At 57.1% G+C, this 20,395-nt stretch overlaps 2 protein-coding genes across 8 annotated transcripts; both read left to right on the plus strand.

Annotated features, from left to right (window-relative positions):
• The first annotated feature begins 55 nt into the window (after positions 1-55).
• SZRD1 (SUZ RNA binding domain containing 1) lies at positions 56-13,500 on the plus strand. Of its 7 annotated transcripts, XR_010826348.1 has the most exons (5): positions 465-955; positions 8,620-8,669; positions 9,810-10,067; positions 10,712-12,862; positions 13,066-13,500. XR_010826348.1 is itself a non-coding variant. In XM_066982129.1 (4 exons), exons 1-4 carry the CDS (start codon positions 140-142, stop codon positions 10,812-10,814), a joined length of 462 nt encoding a protein of 153 aa, XP_066838230.1. In that variant the 5' UTR covers positions 56-139; the 3' UTR covers positions 10,815-13,500. The 7 variants fall into 7 exon arrangements, 6 of the variants coding, with proteins under 6 accessions (XP_066838230.1, XP_066838231.1, XP_047904667.2 ...); XM_066982129.1 differs by lacking the exon at positions 465-955 and adding an exon at positions 56-190 and having other exon boundaries at positions 10,712-13,500; XM_066982130.1 differs by lacking the exon at positions 465-955 and adding an exon at positions 58-190 and having other exon boundaries at positions 9,813-10,067; positions 10,712-13,500.
• A 1,382-nt stretch (positions 13,501-14,882) lies between these two features.
• On the plus strand, positions 14,883-20,393 carry NECAP2 (NECAP endocytosis associated 2). Its single transcript, XM_048048671.2, has 8 exons — positions 14,883-15,041; positions 15,131-15,231; positions 15,448-15,552; positions 16,179-16,260; positions 16,930-17,038; positions 17,860-18,040; positions 18,685-18,769; positions 19,105-20,393. Exons 1-8 carry the CDS (start codon positions 14,944-14,946, stop codon positions 19,151-19,153), a joined length of 810 nt encoding a protein of 269 aa, XP_047904628.1. The 5' UTR covers positions 14,883-14,943; the 3' UTR covers positions 19,154-20,393.
• Positions 20,394-20,395: the final 2 nt, after the last annotated feature.

The following is a 20,395-nucleotide window of genomic DNA, read 5'->3' on the forward strand; positions in this document are numbered from 1 at the left end:
GGCGCGCGCGGGCGCGGGCCGGCAGGGGGGGTGTGCGCAGGCGCGCTGCCGGGCGGCGGGGTGGGGAGGGAGGCGGCGCGCGCATGCGCCCTGCTCCGTGTGGCGGCGGCGGCGGCGAAGGGGGGGGGGGGGCGCTAAGATGGAGGACGAGGAGGTGGCCGAGAGCTGGGAGGAGGCGGCCGACAGCGGGGTGAGCGCGGGGAGCGGGCCGGGACCGGCCGGGGGGGGGGCGGCGAGGCGGGGGGGACCGGCAGGGACCGGCGGGGGGCGGCTGGGGCTGGGGGTGGCGGGGGTGGAGGGGACGGGAGCGGCCCCCGGCCCCTCGCGGCCGCCCCCCTCAGGGCAGCGGGCCGGGAACGGCTCCTGGGGGGGGGGGGGTCCCGGGCCCTGTCCCGGGAGCCGCGGCCTGGAGCCTCAGCGCTGCTCCTGGCCCGGCACCGCTCGTCCTCCCCGTCCGTCCTCCCCGGCTGCGCTTTGCGCGTGCTCTTAAAGCCCTCGGGAGGGGATCTCCGGGCCTCGTCCTTCCCCGGTCCCCTCTCAGCGAGCCCAGACCGCGAGGCGAACTCGTCGGCGCTCCCGCGGCTCGGCAGGCTGCTCGGGGAGCCGCCGCCACGCCTGCAGCTGCTTCTGCAGTTGTCCGGGGTTTGGGCGCCTGCGAAAGCGCTTAGAGCGCAGAGAAAGCCGAGCCGTCTCCAGCAGGAGTTATTATTATGCAAGAGGAGAGATGGATGCTGCCTTCTGGCAGCCGGGATATTTTAGAAAGGTCATGCTTCGGAGCTGCGGCTCGCAGGAAGGGGACCCTCTGCTGCTGCTGGTGGCCGCAGGAAGTTAAGAGCCAGCCGGGATGGACCCGCGCAGGGGTGAGCCTGCTCCCGCCTGGCGTTTTGCCTCAAGCAGGTGGGTGCTCGCGCAGGCTGGGCACCGTGGGCTCTCCGAGCTGCTGCAGCAATCAAAGGTATGGGAGGCTCAGCAGAGAGACTCAGAGAAGAGAAAGGGGAAGGGAGCACAGGAAGAGGCTCGGCTGTAGGGCAGACAGTGTGACTGATGTTGCTCGTTAACGGTTGAAAGTTACGAGGCACACCTGCCTTTCTTTGTGGAAAACCTGCTGCAGTTAGCAGGCAGGGAAGCCTGAGTGCAGCCTTAACGAGGTGGATCTTCTGTTGAAAGGGTGAGGAAAAACTGTGTGCAAGAGCTGGCCTGATGCTGTAATCACGGTATCGTTCTTGTTGTTTTAAGGAGTTTCCTTTGTGCTTTTTTCCACCTCTGTCTTACCTGGCATAGATCTGAGGTGGATCCCAACTCAGAGGCGCGAGATGTGGCAGCCGCGGTGCAGAGGAAGGTGCAAGAAAACACTGAAGATGAAAGCTGGCGTGCCAAGGAGCAGCTTTGAGCACATCCCCTTGTCCTAACGCTATACGCAGTTGAGATCTGAGCAGTCAGTTCTCAGACCCCTCAGCACACGTGTACGCAGGAGAAAGGTAGTGAAAGAGATCCATGGTGGGCTTCTGAGACAAGCTGCCTCCTTTCTTGGCAGTAAGCCACCAGGAGGGCACTGTGTGGAGCAGAAAGGCTGCTGACATTTTCAGCACTCATCCTTCCCCGTGTGTGTGTGGTTTTTGGTGCTGGGCTACCGGCAGCTGCTCTAGGCGCTGAGGAAGGTGGCTCTCAGCAAGAGGCATTCTGGGGCTGCTGCGCACGCTGTGGTCTCCCTAGTTATTATGTCACCGCAGGTAGCTTTTGGGGATTTGCCTGTCAAAACAAGCAGCACGGCGATCTTAATCGGTAGAAGGGCGCCCTCTGAATGGGGAAAGCCCAAGAAACCTGGCACAAAACCTGGCACACCTCCTCCTTTGGACGTGGTTGGTCAAAAGAGCTCCGCGACCAGTTCTCGTTCTTTAACGTGGCTTCTCTCTGTCTTCCATTTTTGTACCAGCAGAATTACCCGGTGCTTGCCAGAAAGATGGAGCTTCTTGTTTGGCGTGTGCCACCCCCGAGTGACCGCACGCTAAGCAGCCGCCCCCAGCTCCCGTGGCTTCATCTACCCGGGCGCTGTGCAGGCGCAGCAGGGTGGACGTGGGGTTCTGCCTGCCAGGCTGCTGCAGCAGAGCTCCGTGGGGCTGGTAGAGCTGGCTGAAAGGGCTCTGTGCTAGGCAACTGCCTGGCGTACGGGTGTTTGAAACGTCTGGGAAACAGAGAGGTTTTGCTCGTCAGTGAGCTACAGACAGAGAACCGGTGTGTGAGTAACGAGTGAGCTGTCCAGGAGACCCGTGGCAGGGTCAGGAGCAAAGTGTGAGGCTTCAAAGACCCGGTCTGGGTTAGTAAGCACTAATGGGACTTAATGCGTGGCTCGGTTCTCTTTTGTGTGGCTTACCTGGCTTTAGGGAAGAGGGAAATCACAAATGGGAGGTGTATTTGTTACACCTGAGCCTGTTTACCAGGTTAAACTAATAATTAAGCTCCAGGTGGGAAGCTGCGCTCCAGCGCTGGGGTGGGAGCCCAGTGGCCGGGGATCCCAGAGGTGACGCACGGCCCCACGTCGGTGCTCCTCAGCTGCCTTCATCGCCGGTTCCTGTCACAAAAGCACAGCCAGCTAGAGTCAGAGCCTGTCAATATTGTCTTAGTAACTTACCTCGAGTCGGAATAAGATGTTAGGCTGACAAGAAAGTCATTCCACGTGATTTTCTGTGCCCGGCCTGCTGTCAGGCCCCGTGCAGGGCAGCTGGCTCCCACCTCCTGCCCAGTACAGCTTGCCCCGCTGCGGGCCGGGGCCGGGATCCTGCACCGTGCTGCTCCAGGGGAAGGAGCAAACCCCGTGCCCGCTGCTCGGGGAGGATGTGGGCTTTGTCCCTTGTGTGCGTGGGGATTGGCATCTGCTCATGCTGCTGTGCTTCTGGAGGACCTGAGGCTCACAGGAAACCCTGTTGCTGCCGCCTCTGATCAGGTTGGTGCGCAAGCAGCAGGCAGAAGCTGGGCTTCCTGCTTTGGATTTCACCCTTCAGCGAGGTGAATCGGGGCTTGGAAAGGGCTGAATCTGGGTTTTGGCTGCCGTCGCTTCAAGTTGCTAAATGCGATCAAAGTACACAAGTCAGAAGGGAAAGATTTCGGAGCACGAAGCTGTGACCTCTGGTCTGTGAAGCCTGCGAGCTTCTTGTGTGATCAGGGGAGAAGTCAGCGGGGTTTCGGCACCCTTCCCGTCCAGGGCTGTGCCCTGGAGGAAAGCCCTGAGGGTGACTGCCGATTCCCGGTGTCGGGAGGAGCACCGGGAGGATGGGTTTTGACACCGTGGGCTACGGTGATTTTTGTAAATTATTTACTAAATATTTGCTTTAGATGTTTGTAACTGGCCCCAAAATCTCCTAAGCTAGGAAACGAAAGCTTGTTTCTGCCGCCTCTGCCTTGCTCAGGCAGAGGCAGCCTGACAAGAGGCGACGCTGGGAGGCTGGGAAGGAGCAAGCACCAAATGCCACGAGGTGAGCGTCTGCCGTGGGATGCTTCTGTGAGCCCTGCGAGGGCTGCCTGAGTCACCAGGGAGCAGCCTCTGCTCCCTGCCCGTCGCAGCAGCGTGACCTTGGCGAGCATCTGGCCCTGCTGCCTGACCCCGTTTGTGGGTGCAGGAGGCACGGGTGGCCTGGGCGAAGAGGTGCGGTGTGATGAGCCGGCGTCGAAATGCTGCCGCCCCTGTCTGAGGCCGCTGTGCGGAGCGGGAGGCCGGGCCTGCCGCTGGGAGAGCTGCGGAAGGCTTCTGCTAGGTTTTAGGCTCGTTTTTTTTTCAGATTGACTGAAATAAGTTCCGCGTCTGGGTCTGGGGAGCGGGTCCGCAGGGTGTCCGTGTGGCCAAGAGCTGAAGGCAGGGGAGGGAGAAGCTGCGGCCCTCTGAAATGCTTCCTCCCTGCCTCCATCCCGTGTTCGCACCGGGAATACCGCCTGGTGCCTGGCAGAAGAGGGGAGCCTTGCCAGGCCTGCTCCTAAAAATACCCCGGTGTCTGGTTCGTAGCTGTGGAGAAGTGCTATCTGCCAGGGGAAGATGTAAACGCCGGCGCAGCTGAAAGCATCCGCGTCTCTCCTGGCATTGCCTTGGGTACGGTCCGCAGCCAGGATTTAATGTAAGCAGAGTGACTGGAGAATTAATTAACGGTGCGGGCTGATTCCCAGTAGCCTCAGGAATTGGAACGTTCCAGTAATTAATAGACGATTAATTTATCTTCAGAGGAAAGAAAGAGGTAGCTAATGAGGAGTCAGTTTGGAGCTATCTTAGGATTACCTACTTCTGCTCTCGCTTGATGGTATTTTCGGCGTAGCTCGTGAAGCAGTGAGTCAGGTGTCTGCAGCTGTTCGCTGCTAGGTACCCGTTAGCAGCGTTGGTAACCTCAGACCTTAAATCCTGCTTTTTTCTGAAGAGAACACTAGTGGGCCTTGAAGTTTGTCCCTGGGTCTTGATGAAGTGCCGAGGTACCTGCTGGTGCGTTTAGGAGGCGGATGGGGTTAGTGTTGGCGTGGGGGGACGCAGCCCCAGACCCGATTTCCCCTTTCAGGGTCTGTGGTTCGGGTGGGCAGGGCAGAAGTGTTCCGCAGTAACGTCCCGCCGGTACAGCAGCGCGTGGTTGGTTAATGTTTGCCCGGAGCTGCGTATCTGAAATGTCATCGGACCTCTGGGAGACCGCGGCTTCCTTCATCGGTGATCCCGTGAAGGTTTGGGGCATTCCCTCCTGATTTCTGCCCAGTACCTGAAGTCCGGAGGCAGAGGGGGGGAGTGTAAGAGCCTTGTGGGGAGCCCAAGGCTTTGCCTTCGTTAAAATATTGTCACAGCTGCTCAATAAACCTTGGGGGGGGGGGGGGGATATGCTGGCAGTTCCCTTGCCATTCCTACCCCTGCACCAGCAGAGCTCGGAGCTGCTGCTTTTGAGTCTCTTCGGAGAGCGTTTGCTGGGCGCTGTGTGGAGGGCGAGTAGGTCTTCGTAGGGTGCTTCGGACAGCGGGGGGCTAACGGGGGCCTCCGCCTGTGCCTCGCCGCAGGCTGGGCAGCCAGGTTGGCCGGGGGGGTGCCCCACCCCGTCTGGATCCCGCCCCGCAGCATCCCGGCCGCGTTGCTGGCCTTGTCGGGGCGGAGGGGTGGCTGCGATAGGGCTGGAGCCCGGCTTCCATTACGTCCTCGCCCACAAATGCAGCTTAAATGTCAAAGAACAGCGTCTTCTTCGCGCTGTGCGCCGGGTCCCTTTTAGCATCCAGACATAATAGCACTAAAAATAGGCTGCTGAGATGCTTCGCTAATCTTCGGGGAGGGTGGTTCTGTGGAGAATGGGGGCGTAAAGGGCGCTTGGAGTCTGGATAGAAACCTGCTCATTTGGGAAATGAAAGCTAGGAGAGCCTCCTTGCCACGCTCACGCCGTCGGAAGATTAATAACTGGGTTTTGTGTGGCGTGACCTGCCCAGCTGCTGGGTACGTGCAGCTCCGTGTCCTCGGATGCCAGGCCTGCTCGCCTCTGCTCTGCGCTCGTGCCTCTCGGTTGTCGGAGTGCTTCTGGCACTGGCTCCGTAAGTCAGGTCCTAATTTTATCTTGTTATCCGCAGCCCGGTGGCAGGGTGACACAGGAGGGAGCGGTGGAAATGGCATGGCATCGGCAGGCAAACAGATCCGCACGCAGCACCAGCGGGGATTTTTTTTTTTAACCATAAGCTGTGTCAAGGTGTTTCTGCTCCTCAAACCCGTAGCTGTGTGCCGCGTGAGCCGCCTGAAGCTGCTGATGTCTTATTTCTGCAAGGTGCTCACGGGCTGCCCGTTTGAATTGGCAAGGCTCTCCAAACGTGAACTCCTTCGCACCTCTAATTCAACATACAGTCGTAGCAGGTTGGCAGGGGTGTGGCTCTTGCTGAGAAAACGGGGTCAATCTCTGCATTAAAAAAAAATAAATCCCCCAAACCAAATTTCTGACGAATCAAGGGGTGAGCGTGAAGCAGGGCGCTGCTTTTTTTTTCTACTGGCCATTGATTTGGAACACAACATTGAAGGCTCCACCGAGGCGTTCTGGAGGAAGGCAGAGTTCTCCCAGCAGTGCCAGGGTTATTAGGGCCGTGTAAGGCTACCGGCTCGTTGTTTGGGGTGGGAGAGAAATGCGTGTATTTGGTGGGAGTGGTTATTCAGTGTTACTCTGCCGGGAGCCCTACGTGTAAAGGAAACCTCGTTAATACTGAGCGCTTGGTAGGAAAGAGTGGAGCTGTGGGACTGTGAAGGGCTCTGCTGGGGTATAAGGATGGCAGGTTTTGAAGGATTCCTTGGAATATGCTTGCGTGTGCTGAGCGAATGAAAGAGCTGTTTCTTTCTGGCAGGGGAAGTTGGAAGAAGTTGGAAGTTGCAGCAGAGGATGGAGATGGAGGAGGTCCCTGGCGTGGGAGGGGTGTGAAGAGCTGTCCGGCAGCGCCCGGTCACTGGCAGTCGTGTTAATCAGGGCGTTTGTCAGATGACGAGGTTGAAATGACGCTTTGCAATTACAGGACCCGGCTGAGGTGAAGAACACGACGTTAGCCCCGGGACTGACCCGCAAAGCCTGCGGGAATGTAGAAACGTGGACGTGGCTCGTGTCAAAGCCCCTGCGCCCCTGCCAGAAGGGGAAGAGGGGAGGGCAGAGCCGGCGCTCGCGGCGCTCAGCACCGTGCAGGGATGGCTGCAGCCCCGGCCGCGTGCTCCCTGGCCAGGCGCTGTGGCCGAGGCCCGATGCGCCGGTTGTGACCCCAGCGGGGAAATGCCCGCTGTGAGACAGGAGTGAAGGTGCTCCTGGGCGCGCTGCTCCCTGCCGCCCTCCTGTCATCCTCTCCCCGGCACGGCGAGGTGTTTAATAGGGGCTATTTGAGGAAGCTCCCTTCCAGACAGCCCTGGGGAGGCGCGGCCAACTGCTTGAGCTCGAAGACGTGTTTTAAAGGCTCTTCCATAGCAGGATATAACCTTGTGGTGCAGGGCAGACGGATGAGCTCACCCCTTGCCTTGACGGGGCTGTCTCTGGTTGCTGCCAGCTGCTCTGAAGCGCTTCCATCCTTGGCCGGGATTTCCGTTTCCCTGCCGCCTTTCCTGGCCGCGTGGGCAGGAGGCTCCGTGCTCCTGAGCAGCACGGGGATGGCATTTTCCTCTGCAATGTGTGTCCTCTTGAAGAGGAAGGAAACTGCAGGTGTGTTTGCCCTCGGCGGGAGGCTCTAGTGGAGATTTGGCCTTCGGCTCGGCGCTGTGTTAAACCCCTGGCTGGTTTTATCCCTAGGGAACGACGTGGCCTCGCTGTATGGAGCTGGGTAGAAAATTCAACCTCCCACCCAGCTCTGTCTTTCCGGAGTGGCTCCGAACTGCCCCTTCTAGATGGAGGGAGGCTACTGTGGGCTGCGTGACCAGGAGAAAGCCCCGTAATTTGGCGTCTTGTTGGGACTTGCATTTGTTCCCTACCTGCTGGGGTGTCGGGGAGCTGCTGTGCAGACAGCTGCCACGGTGAGGGCGCGGGGCAGCGTGGCTCGGGACCGGGCTGTGCCCGCTGCGGCTCTGGGGAAGGCTCCGCTGGCAGCGGGCTTGTGCTGTAGTTAAACTGACCCGAAAAGCGGAGCGGCTGTGTCCTGCCAGGAGCTCGAAGTTTCCTGCAGCATTGCCAGTTATTGGCTGGTGAAACTAGGACACTCCCAGGTACTTTTTTTTTTTTCCTTCTTCATTGGCGATTGAGTGAAACTCTGCTGTTCGGGAGGCTCTCTGAACAGCATCGGCCGTCAGGGGAACCTAAAGATACCGGAGAGGCGCAGCTCGCTGCGGAAGGTTACCGAAAGAGAGACTAGAAGAGCCGAAAGCTGGCTTTGTTTTTCTCTTCAGCAGGGTTTCTCTGCATAATTGCTCTGATTGCATAACGTAAACACCTTTGGTAAGGTAGGTGCGAGCCTGCGACAGAGGGTGACATGCTTAAAGCCACGTTATTGGCGCTCAGGGTAATTAATGCGTCTTTCCGCGTGTTGACTGACTCGGCAGCTATGTTGCAAAGCGAAGAAGCTCAGGAGGAAGCAGCAGGGCTGGCTAACGAGGCTCGGCGAGTCCCTGGGTGCACGTCGGGCAGGGCAGGGACTTCTCGTGAGGGAGGGTTATTGCAGCAAGCAGCAGGAATGCGGACCTGCCGGCTAGGCCTCAGCACGGCTGCAGGCTCTGGGGCCGAGCTGCGCCGCTGAAATGCGGCGTGTGGTCTGCTGCGGGCCCCCAGCCGCCGACTGCTGCTGCTTCGCAGGGGTTCTGCCGGGGAGGTTTGGTGCCAGTGCCTGCTCTGCCCGGGAGCACCTTGCCGAACGTTCCTCTGGCGCTCCTTGCACCTGTAACTGAGCCTTCTTGCCAGCTCAAGTCCCTAAAATGAGAGCCGCTCTCCTGGGGAGATGAGCGCCTCGAAGCTGCCCTGTCACCGTGCCGCACGGCGTCTTCGACCAGCGGTGGGTGTACGAATGGGCCCGATGAACGTACATAGCGGCTCCGCTCGAGACGTGCTCTGCCTGCCCTTCGTAGTAGGGCATTGCTGTGTGCCAGAGGGGAACTGAAGGTGTTTGTGGACAGACTCAACCTCTGACCTCAGAGATGAGCCTTCATGGTTTTTTTTTTTTTTCCTTCTTCCTTTGTAGGAAATAGACAGACGGTTGGAGAAGAAGCTGAAGATCACACAGAAGGAAAGGTAATGATGCTGCGCGGTTTGGAAAACCTTATTTTCCCCATGTGCTACCGGATGTCTGAAAACCTGGGGAGAGGAAACGGAGCCGCTGTGAACGGAGAGGGAACGTCAGGTTGGAGATGAGCGCTAGGGCAGCTCTGTGATCGTGCCGCTAGGTGGCTCTTCCGCTCCGCAGCAGAGGAGAGGAGAGCTCCTTGAGAGCGATTTTGTTTCAGAGCCGGGTCTTCCAGGCTGGATGTAGCAACAGCTATGGGGAAGCAGTTTAAGAAAAAGACACTCGGAGGAAGAAATGGGTGAGTCAGGTAATCCCAGCTCCTAGCCCTAAAGTGGCTTGCTGGGTCTTGCATCAGGAAGACTTTCTTCTCCTGCTTGCTTTGGGTTAGAGTGGGGGTGTGTGTGTTACTGTGTCCTAGCACCAATGTTCCCAGGCACTTCTGACAAGTCTCTTGTTTTGTTGGTTCTTTTCCCCTCTGATTTTCAGTCGGCTGCTTATAGTCATGGTGTTACTCCTCTGGGACTCCCACACAGGAAAGGGACTGTAGAAATTCAGATGCTGAGAACTGGGGCCAGGGCTGGCTCCAAGGAGCGAAATGGCAGGGTTTGGAAGCAGGAGGTATCACCAGGTGTCCTGGCGAGAGGAGCTCGAGAAGGCCTGGCAAGGAGTGGAATCGAGGTGCTTACACCAGCATCTTCGAAGATGTGTAAAAGCTTTTTTTTGAACATCTTTGGTGTGTAAGGTGCCTTGCACAGCACCCGCATCAGAGGAGGCTCGATTGGCTGTCCAGGTGTTTGGATCTGAACTTGGTTCTTAATGCAGGTGCCTGCAGCAAGCTTCAGATTCTCTCCACCTGTTCAAAAGTGAAATTATCTTTGGTCTGTGTCTGATTTCCTTGCCTTTGGTCAAATTTAAGATGTTGAGCACAGCAGAGGCTGGTGTTTTCAGTCCCTTACTGAGCTAATCTACAAACCTGCCTGCCACTGTAGTTTAGGGTCACAAATATAACAAGGTCTTTAATTATTGCAGGCTGCTTAGTCATGGGAATGACATCTGACTGTGAGGAATTTACACACAGAGCTGAAGTCATGCTCGCAGTAGAAAACAAGTACTGAGCAAATGTCTGTTGTGTTGTTTTTTTTCTTAAGCAGTAGAAAATCAAAGTCTCCTCCTAAAGTGCCGATCGTGATTCAGGACGACAGCCTGCCTTCGGGTCCTCCCCCACAGATCCGGATCTTAAAGCGGCCGGCGACGAACGGCGTGCTCAGCAACCCCAACTCGGCCACCAGGCCCGCGTTCCCCGTGAAGTCCTTGGCACAAAGGGAGGCAGAGTACGCTGAAGCCAGGAAACGAATACTGGGCAGCGCGAGCCCCGAGGAAGAACAGGAGAAACCCATTCTAGATAGGTGAGAGCGGCCTTGGCGCTGGGCACGACGTGGTGGCGTCCCTGTGCTCGCTTCTTGCAAACCCCTTCCTGGCAGGAGGGGGGGCGTGCACCTTCCAGCATGAAGTGTGAGAGGCAGGGAGGAAGGAGTGTCTTGTCAGTAAGCACGGCGACGTGAAGCTCAAATATGCGGCAGCTAAAGGAAGTGCTTGGGCCTGGTAAGGCAATAAAGGTTACCTTGTGCCCTTGAAAGAGCACACCAGGGGTACAGAGGGGAGTGCAGGCAGCCAGAACAATTTTGGCATGACGTAGCCTTGCCTCTGCTGACGTTTTGACTTAAGGTGCTCTCACCTGCAGGTGAGAGACTTGAGTGTAAGCACTCTTAAATGAACGCGGGTGGCTTGGAGGCACCGTGCTCTCCCTTGTGGTTGCGGTGCGGGTCTTGGCGACGTGAGAGTAAGACTTCCAAGACTTTAGGACAGAAATGAAGTGCTAGTTCACTCCTGGTTGTGTTCCCCATCCCGGGGAACAGTGCAGCAGGCCTGTGATGGTTGTCCCACGGCAGTGGCTTTCCACCAAAGCGGGTGCAGGAGCATCTGTTGGAGGTGTGGGTGTTACATTGCACAGACGCGTCGTGTCCATCTCTGACGTCCTTTCTCCTTGCAGGCCGACGAGGATCTCCCAGCCGGAAGACACCAGACAGCCCAATAATGTGATAAGGCAGCCACTGGGTCCTGACGGTTCACAAGGCTTCAAACAGCGCAGATAAACGTGGGTGCGAGAGGATGCTGCAGGAAGCAGGGTCAGCTGCCGCGGGTCGCACTGCCGTGGCGGACAAATGGACTTGAGCAAAGGGAACTCCCTGGTTTACTTGCACTGTGATCCCCTTTGCTCTGCCCACTGTGACCTCCAACCCCACGCACTGTGACCTCCCCGCTCCACCCACTGTGATCGGCAAACCGACAAGGGCTGTCCCCAGTCACTGTAAATGGAAAGGGGAGGGGGTGTAAAGGACTCGGACGGGTGCAGAGAGCCGTGTGTGCCACTTTGGCTGAAGCTAGCGCCAGCAATAATGTCTGTTGTACTCGTAACCTGGGATTTAAGGAAAAAAATGGGAAGCCTCCCCAGATGCGCATGTTGTCTTTATCACTTTAAGAGCAAGTTTGGTTTCAAAGGATCTTTTATTTTTTTGTTTTGTTTGTATATCAGATCGACTTTTGAGGGAGTGCATGGGAAGGGTTTTAACTGTTTAGTTTGTTTTAATTGAGAGAGGTAGTTAAGTGTTCGAAAAGGAGTTTCACTGAATTTCTGCAACTTTAATGGCTAGGGTTTGGCAAGCTTAGCTTCTTGTTCTGTATTTCTACTGCTGCCAAGCAAATGGAAGCGGACTCCCGGCTACCCAGCCTTTCTGGTCACCTTGGCCTGGGAGCCAGCGCAGTCCGATGGCCTGGTTTACGTATTGCACCTGTTAAAGCTTGGCTAGTGTTTTCTGCTGGCTTGAGGAAAAACTTAAAGTACATCTTTTTGTGTTTGGGGATAAGGGAACGTAGGTGGATCCCTTGAAAATGCCTGCTGCGTGGTTACTGCTTGCAGCGGAGTGGGGCGGCGAGGAACTAGGGCTCTGTTGCATCTGGACGTGCAGGCTAGGAGGGGAACAGTGAGTGTTGTGCGGCTCTGCTCTGCTCCACGAGGTAAACCCCCGCGAGGAGCCCCGCTCAGTCCAGCCCACGCTTACCCAGTGGCTGGGGTAACGGCAGGGAGCGAGACGGCTGCTGCTCCAAAGGTTCGAACCCAAGTGGCTTACGATGGACCCGAAGGCTCTGATCTGTTACGGTACGAGCCGTACCTGACGCATTTCCTTCCAGAAATCACAGACATCGGGAACAAAACGTGTTCAGTGAAGTCTGGAACCCCCCCCCCACCCCCCGACGTCGTGCGCTGCGGGCGGTGACAGCTGGCTTCCCGCTGGCTTCAGGGAACGGATGGCTCCTGCTGCTCCAGCTCCTGCAGAGAGGACGGGGCCGCGGGCAGCTCACGGGCTGAAAACTTCCCCGGACGGCTGTGGTGGAGGAGAGCCGCGCGGTACCGCCAGCCGCCTGTGTCGCAGGACGCTGCTGACCGTGGGCGCTGCCCCGTGCCCAGCGCCGTCCGTCCCGTTGTGCTGTGCGGCTCTGCACAGTAGACAAGCTGACCTATCTCGACGTTCCTGTCTCCAGGGATTAGATGAACACTACAGCTCTTGTTGGAATGGATGCTGACGGCGGCTGCCCGCGTGCGAGCGGCTCCAGGCTCGGGGCCACTTCTGCCTCTCGCTGGGACCCCGACGGCTCCTTCAGCTGGAAGGCTGCGGGCCGGCGGCTTGCTGCGTGCTCAGTGCCTGGGAAACGATTTCTGGCCATCGAGCATTGTTGTGTACGGGTGCAGCGCTGCCGGCTGCTTCGTGCTCGGTAGGTTTGGTAAACGAGCAAACGGAGCGCCTGCTGCCCGTACAGGAGCGACCGCACGAAACGCCTGCCACGCCGCGCTGTATGGGAGGCTCCCGTACGGGAAGACGTGTACGGAAATACGGCTTAAACGTACCGGTAAAATAAAACTACCTGTGTACAAACAGACGGAATCTGCTAGAATGTTAATCGGCTAAGGACTGTGCTGCCCTCCACGTGGGTCCCCAGAGCGGGCGAGCCCGAGCGGCTGGTGGAGGAGGATGGCGAGGTGGGGAAGGGCAGGAGGCCGTCCCCGCCAGGAGCCTGGCCCCAGATCTCCACGGCGTAGGAGGCTGTAGTCTTGCTGTTTACCAAGCTCCCTCTCAGGCTGGAGGCATCCACAGCTGCTTGGCCGGCAGCGTTTTTTGGGTCTTTTTTTTTTTTTTTTTTAAATTTCCTCCCCCCTGCAGGCTGGTGGCAAGGAAGAGTCCCTGGAAAAGCAGCTCTGCAGAGGGAAGGCGGTGGGGAGCGGGAGGGGAGAAGGACATTAGCAATAACCGTAGTCACCGCGCCTTTCCTTAACTACTGCTCAAATAGCTTTTATTCCAGAGGGCCAGCGGCTGGCAGAAAGCCACAGAGCCCAGCTCCCGGCGTAGCTTCAGCTGCCCCGCCAACCTTAGACGTCTTCTCTACGTCAGGTGCCTACAACCCCTTCTCGTTGCACACGCGACCTTGTTCTCCAGCACCGACTGCGCGTTAAGCCGCTCGGCGGTGGCCTCGGCGGCTGCTCCGTGCCCGTGGCACGGCCGGGACGCCTCCGACCTGCGGGCAGGGCGAGGGGGTGATCCCGACGGCAGCACCGCGCGCGGCCTTGCCCGGGGCTCGCCCCGAAGACGCGCCGCTCTCGGGGCACCGAGCGCTTCTCCCGCCACGGCACCTGGGCCGCAGCCGGTGCCGCCCCGTAAGAGTGCGCCTGAGTATGCAGATAAACATTTTATAAATTGTATTTTAAATAAATGTGTTTAAACTTTTCACGGTGCGCTTTGGCCTTGTGACTCCGCTGCGTTTTGTCCCGTTTATAAATACCTGAAGTGTGGCAGACAGAGGGACGTGGCCAACCTCTTTTCAGTGTCTGTGGGGACAGGACAAGGGGCAATGGCCACAAAATGGAGCCCAGGAAGTTCCGCCCCAACATGTGAAAGAACTTCCCGGTGAGGGTGACGGAGCGCTGGGACAGGCTGCCCAGGGAGGTTGTGGGGTCTCCTTCTCTGGAGATATTCAAGGCCCGTCTGGACACCTCCCTGGGCAGCCTGCTCTAGGGAGCCTGCTTTGGCAGGGGGCTGGACCCGCTGGTCTCTCGAGGTCCCTTCCAACCCCTACAGTTCTGTGATTCTGTTTGGTGCCTTCGGGCTCCCCGTGGGGGCAGCTTGCGTCAGTGTGCCCCCACCCCAGGAAGAGGCTCCCTGGCCCGGGGGGGGGGGCAGCACCTGGGGGTGCAGCAGCCGTCCTGGTGGCCCTGCGGGGGCACAGGGGGGCTCTGGGGTGCCTGCAGCCTGCTGCTGGGGGTGGGTTTTGGGCTGGGGCCCCCTGTTTGGGGGCAGGGGCTGCCGGGCTGCCTGCTGGGGAGAAGAGGCGCTGGGGGCACAACCCTTCTTAATTTTTTTAAATTTCATTTTTATTTCTATTATTTCTTTAATTTTTATTATGTCTTCAATGATTTGCTTTATTTTTCTTTAATTTTTATCATTTCTTTAAGTTAATTTTTCTTCAATTTTACTTATTTCTTTAAATTTTATTTCTTTAATTTTACTTATTTCTTTAATTTTCATTACTTCAATTTTACTTACGTCTTTAATTTTGTTTTCTTTAATTTTACTTACGCCTTTAATTCTTATTTCCTTAATTTTACTTATGTCTAACTTTTATTTCTTTAATTTCGCTGACGTCTTTAACTTTTATTTCTTTGATTGTACTTTGCCTTTTATTTCTTTAATTTTACTGACGTCTTTACCTTTTATTTCTTTAATTTTGCTTAACGTCTTTTATTTTATTTTATTTTTTATTCTATTTTATTTTATTTTATTTTATTTTATTTTTTTGATTTTATTTTATTTTATTTTTTATTTTATTTTTTATTTTATTTTATTTTTTATTTTATTTTATTTTATTTTTTTGATTTTATTTTATTTTATTTTTTATTTTTTATTTTTTATTTTATTTTATTTATTTTATTTTATTTTATTTTATTATTTTTTATTTTATTTTATTTTATTTTTATTTTTTTATTTTATTTTATTTATTTTATTTCATTATTTTATTATTATTAACTGTTATTTTCGGCTTGCTTTCTGCCGGGGCCCGCGGCCTCCGCCCGCCGGGGGCCGCTGCAGGGGCCGGGCGCTCCCCGCTCCCCGCTCCCGCAGCGCGGCGGGGCCGGGCTCTCCCCGGGAGGCGGCCCCGGCACCTCCCGCCGCGATGGCGGCGGCGGCGGACGGCTACGAGGCGGTGCTGTGCGTGAAGCCGGCCGTGCACGTCTACCGCCTGCCCCCGCGGGCCTCCAACCGCGGCTACAGGTGCGCCGCGGCCCCGGCTCCCTCCCCGCTCCCCGCTGCCGGGGCCGCGCGGCGGGCGCCGCCCCAGCCGCCGCCTCCTGTCTCCTCAGGGCCGCCGAGTGGCAGCTGGAGCGGCCGGCGTGGAGCGGCAGGCTGCGCGTCACCGCCCGGGGCACCACCGCCTTCATCCGCCTGGAGGACAAGGCCTCGGGTGAGGGGCGCTGGGGGGGGCGGGGGGAGCCTCCCTGGAGCCCCCGCAGCCGGGCCCGGAGCGCCGCCGGTGGGTGCGGGAGGAGGCGATGGGGCCCGGAGTAAGCAGGCTCCGGCCTCCCCTCTGCTCCGAGCGCCCTCCTCCCGCCAGCCCGGCTCTGCCGCCTCCGAAATCCTTCGTAAGTTACCTCAGCCCGCGCCCGCTTCTCTCTTCCAGGAGAGCTTTTCGCCCAGGCGCCCGTGGAGCAGTTCCCCGGCATCGCCGTGGAGAGCGTGACGGACTCCAGCAGATATTTCGTCATCCGCATCGAGGACGGGAACGGTGCGGGGCTGCTGGCGCGCTAGCGGGCATGGGGAAGTCGTCCCTGAACGCGTTCAGAGCCCTTGCTCTGAGCAGTTACGTGTGAAGGATTCCTGTCTGAGGGCTGAACGTTCGCTGCTTACAGGGGCAGATCACCTCTGTCCTCCTTGCTCTGTCCTTCGCTAACAGAAACCAGTTTAATCTACTCAAAGTTAGTGTGAGGATGCACCTGCCTGCACAGTTGTCGCTGCGATGCCAGCCCCTGCCTTGACTCGTTTATATTGATTTTAAAGCTGGTTTTCCTAGGCCTATAAATCAAGCCGGCAGGCTGGTGATGTAAATGCAGCTTTGCTATCTGGAAGCGCAGGCACAGTTCTCTTCCTGCCTAGCGTCACAAGCCCTGCTGACAGTATAAAATTGCTTCCCCTCCTGGTAAGTTGGTGGCAGTTCCCTTTCCTTGGAGAAGGAAGGAAGAAATCTCGCTCCTGTCGTAAGCTCGGCCCTGCTGTCGTCGCGGTTCCCTTCTCAGCTCCTGCTGGAGGAGACGATGGTCGCGGGGGTGTGGAATGGTCTGTCCCCTCCCTCCCGCTCCACGTCCCTGGCTCCTGCGATGTTTTGTGGTTCCAGCCTTTACTCTTGTTCCCCAGGCCGCCGTGCTTTTATTGGAGTTGGATTTGTCGACCGAGGGGATGCTTTTGACTTCAACGTAGCTCTGCAGGACCATTTTAAGTGAGTTTGGGCCTTTCCCTTTGTCCTCTCAGTGGTTTCATGTGGCTGCAGGTGTTCACCAGAAGTGCTGGGGGCAAGGAAGCTGTTTGCTTCAGATTCACTTGAGCAAGGAAGCATGGCGCCAAGAGGTTTACAGGTGGAAACTTCCCTCTCTCTGCGCAGCCTTTATGCAGACTGCTTTCTGTCTCTCTGATATTTCCCAGTCTGTATTAGTAGACTCCCAAATAGTTCCCCAGACCAAGACTGGGCAAATTCCCCCATTCCTTTCTTTCCCTTCGCTTCACCAGTAAGCAGCCACTCGAGGGACTGGGACGCTGCTCCAGCTGCTGGCAGAAAATGGGGCGTTGGGGTAGAACCACCTTGCTGCTGGCGTGTCGTTGTGTGGAGCAGCGTGGACGCAGCTCGGCTCGCTCGCTGTGTGGCCGGAGCGTGCTGACATGCCGTGTGGGCTGCGCTGACGGGTGGCAATCGCTGCCTCCGTGCTGCCTTGTGGCGTGTTGCTCCAGCGGCAGGCAAGGTCCCAGATCACACCCAACGTGTTAAAAAGAGCTGCCGCCGGTCCCTCAGGCCGGGGGAAGATTTGTCTGGCAGGATTTGGGCAGGGTTTGCCTGGCAGAGCACCAGGCAGGTTGTTGACCTGTCCTTTTCTGTTCTCTTTCCTTCCTGCAGGTGGGTGAAGCAGCAGAGCGAGCTGGCCAAGCAGGCCGAGAACCCTGACCAGGGACCCAAACTGGACCTGGGCTTCAAGGAGGGGCAGACCATCAAACTGAACATTGCGGTGAGGGCTTTTGCTAGTTAAATCCGCTCCAAACACTGTCTTTCGTGCGCTTCTCAGAGGGAATCTCACCTTTCTGGCCTGTAGCTGAGGTGTTTGGAGGGAGCTGTTGCTTCAGATGGGTGTCTGCAGTCCTGCGTGGCTCTGCTGGTTTGCCTCACCAGCTCTCAGCTCTCTTTGGGCAGTTTGATTGGATCCAAGCATGTTCCAAAGACAGATAAATATAAAGTATAACGTACAAAAATAACACCATGATCGTCCTAGAAACGTGGAGGAGAAACATCACCAAAACCCTTCCTTTCTTCCTAGCATAGCGGGAGAAGAAAGCGTGAAGGGTATTCCCTTGCTCTCTCTTGCTAGCCTCGTTTCTTGTCAGGTGTGAAATGTTACTTCTTGGGGCTGCAGGCTTGGGCCGAGCTGTCTGCCGCCACGCTCAGCCCTCACAGCCTGTTCCTCCCCGCTGCTGCGGTTGGGCGGCACAGGAGGAAGCAGCGACTTGGTGTTGAAATCCCCTCGCGGGAGGAAGCCCGCTCAGAGCTGTCGGTGGCACGCTGTGCGCAGCGATGCGCGGAGGGGTGTGTTACAGCTCCCAGTCACAGAACCGTCTGTGGGGATTCACAGATTAAAAAAAACATCCTTGTTTTCACCCCAGTTGCTGCACTAGCGGTGTGACAACGAAGCACAGCAGTCTTTTCCCCCAGCATAAAGCAGTTGAGCTGCCTGACTACTTGTAAGCCTTGGCTGGGAGGGAGAAGAGGAATCACCCTCTAGTTCTGGATTTAAATGCGGTACCACCTAAGTTTCCCTCTCGTGTCACCTTTCAGAGTATGAAGAAAAAGGAAGGAGCAACAGGGAACACCAGGCCACGTCCCGCAGGTCCTGGGGGCCTGAGCTTGCTCCCGCCACCTCCTGGAGGAAAATCTTCCTCTCCAGCTTTTCCTTCTGGAGAGCAGCCGTCGTCCTCGCTCTCTGCGCCTGTCCGGCTTCCAGGCACGCCCATCACAGGTCCGTGTCACGTGGAAATGCTTACGAAGCTCTTTAGGTTCAGTTTCATCCATCGAGGTCTGTTTGGAAAGGCTTTAGCAGCGCGCCTTGATGCTGCTGTAGAGCTCCTCCTGCAGGAGGAGCTGGTGTCGGTGCCCCGTTTGAGGGGGGCAGCTGAGGCACGGTGTGAAGGGGTGATCACAACGCTGTTCAGCCTGCCAGTCCGGAGCCAAGACCTCATCCAGCTCCCTGATGCCCCCTAGCAGCTCAGAGCCGCTCTTTGCTTTGAGAGTTGGGGGAAGCAGAAGCTTTGCAGAGGCCTCGTGTGCTTTGAAAGCTGAAAAGGCAGTGGGCCTGAACCCCACCGCACGAATCCCCACCCCTCCTGCCTGGTCTTTGACCGTCTGTGCGCAGCGCAGAGCTGCGTGCTCGTCGGCGCTGGGAGGGTGAAGGTGCCGCCTCGAGCTGAGTCCGGCTGGGATGGGGACCTGCCGGGCTCAGGCGGTGCCAGCTGCTCTGTGGTCGCGTGGAAAACAGCTCAGCGGGGGAGGCGGGTTGCCGTCTTTGGGGAAACGGAGAGGGAATCTGGAAACAAGAGTCGGCAACAACAGCTTTTTCTTTTTCTCCCTTCTTTCTGCCCCTCTGACCTCCCCGGCTGCTGGCAGACTCCCTCCTGTCCTGGCCGCAGCCCGCTGCTGCTCCCGCTGCCCCTGCCACCGACGTCTGGGGCGACTTCGCCAAAGCTTCGGGGTGAGTCGTGTGGGCTTTGTGGGTCGCGTGGGCCGTACCTGCAGCACTAGGACACACCTGGCCGGGCCAAATCCTGCCGGTTTTACTGCCGCTGGAATAACGTAACGGGGTGGGGGCACTGCTCCACCCCTGCAGGGTTTGGATGAGTACAGGCCGGGGACGTGCTGTGCCGCGGGGGGCTGTGGGGCGCTGTGCAGGGGGAGAGTTGCGGGGTGGCACCAGAGGACCCGTTCCTCGCTGCGCTGCTCCCTCTCTGCGTGCCCGGCCCTTCAAGCAGCAGGCTGCAGCCCCGGGAGGTGTCTGACACCCCTTCTTCCCTCTCCTTCTCTCTCCAGGTCAGCGCCCAACCAGACACAGGCGAACGCCGGCTGGGTGCAGTTCTGAGCCGGCCCCCTCGTCTGCTCTGCCCTGCGCGGGTGCTGGGGGAGGATCACGCGGATTCCACGGGACCAAAGCAGGGGAGGGAAGTACTCCCGCACCCTTCCCCTCGGAGCTAGCGTGCTGCTTCGGGACACCCCGCACCTCGTTTGTGGTGGCACTGCACTCCCCTGGTCTTCCCAGGCAAGCAGTGAGACCCCAAAGCCCGGCGCTGGGGTTAAAATGCAGAAGTAGGAGCTGGAGAGCAAATGAGCACGTGCCTTAAAACACTCCGTGCCAGCGCCCTCAAACATGGGGGCCCTTTATTTTCTGCCTGGCTCGCAGCGAACCTGTGGGGCTTCAGTGATCTTTTCTGTGCCTTCCTTCCCCTCTTACTGCACTAACACGGCTGCAGAAAGCCAGCAGCTCCATCGCCCTGCGTCTCCTTAACGGCCTGAGGGCGGGAGAGCGCTCAGAGCTCCGCTGGAGGGCTCTCGTTTGTTTGCAGTGCCTTTGCTGGCCGATGCGGGCAATTTTTTACTAGAAGCCTATGCAATAGAGGCGGGTTGTGGCGTGCAGCGCAGGGCTGCCCCCATCACAGCCTCCTCGGAGACTTCCCCGCTTTCTCCTCGTGTGTTTGGGCCGGTGAAATCTTTCCTCTCCGGCAAGCAGCAGGGCACATCCTCCTGGAGGCTCCCTGCGTGCAGAATCCTGCTTCATCTCCTGCTCCCGGAGGTGCCTTTGCGTTGTGCCGAGTGTCCTGCTCCGAGTGTCCTGCTCCGAGTGTCCTGCGAGGTGCTGAGCATCGCCCGATGGTTTGTGAGCACTGAACTGCTGAGCGTCCCTGCTGTGGGAGGCGGGGAGCAGGGCTGCTGCCTGTAGGGAAATGCGAGCACAGTGCTGAAATTCTTACTTTCTTGCTCCAATAAGGGTTTTTCCCCTCTCTTTTGAAGATATATTTTTACTTTTTGCAGGCATTTTATTAATCAAATATATGCAATGAAGGACAGACTTGGTCTCTTTAACAGAGCTGGGGTTGAGATTCCTCTTTAAAAAATAAATATTTTCTTACCTATTTATATTAAGGTGAAGGCCTTCCGCAGCACGAAGTTCTATTTTTTCAATGTTTCAGACTTTTTTATTATTTCCATTTTCAACTGGAGGGTAGGCATTTTCATTTCAGAGCTTAACTTTGCCTGGCGGCACGCGGGACCAGGTGAAGGATGTGACACTTCGAAGCGAGCAATAAAATCATCTGGATGCCAAATG

The sequence above is a fragment of the Anser cygnoides genome, chromosome 23 (genome assembly GCF_040182565.1).
Source record: "Anser cygnoides isolate HZ-2024a breed goose chromosome 23, Taihu_goose_T2T_genome, whole genome shotgun sequence".
Classification (NCBI taxonomy): domain Eukaryota; kingdom Metazoa; phylum Chordata; class Aves; order Anseriformes; family Anatidae; genus Anser; species Anser cygnoides.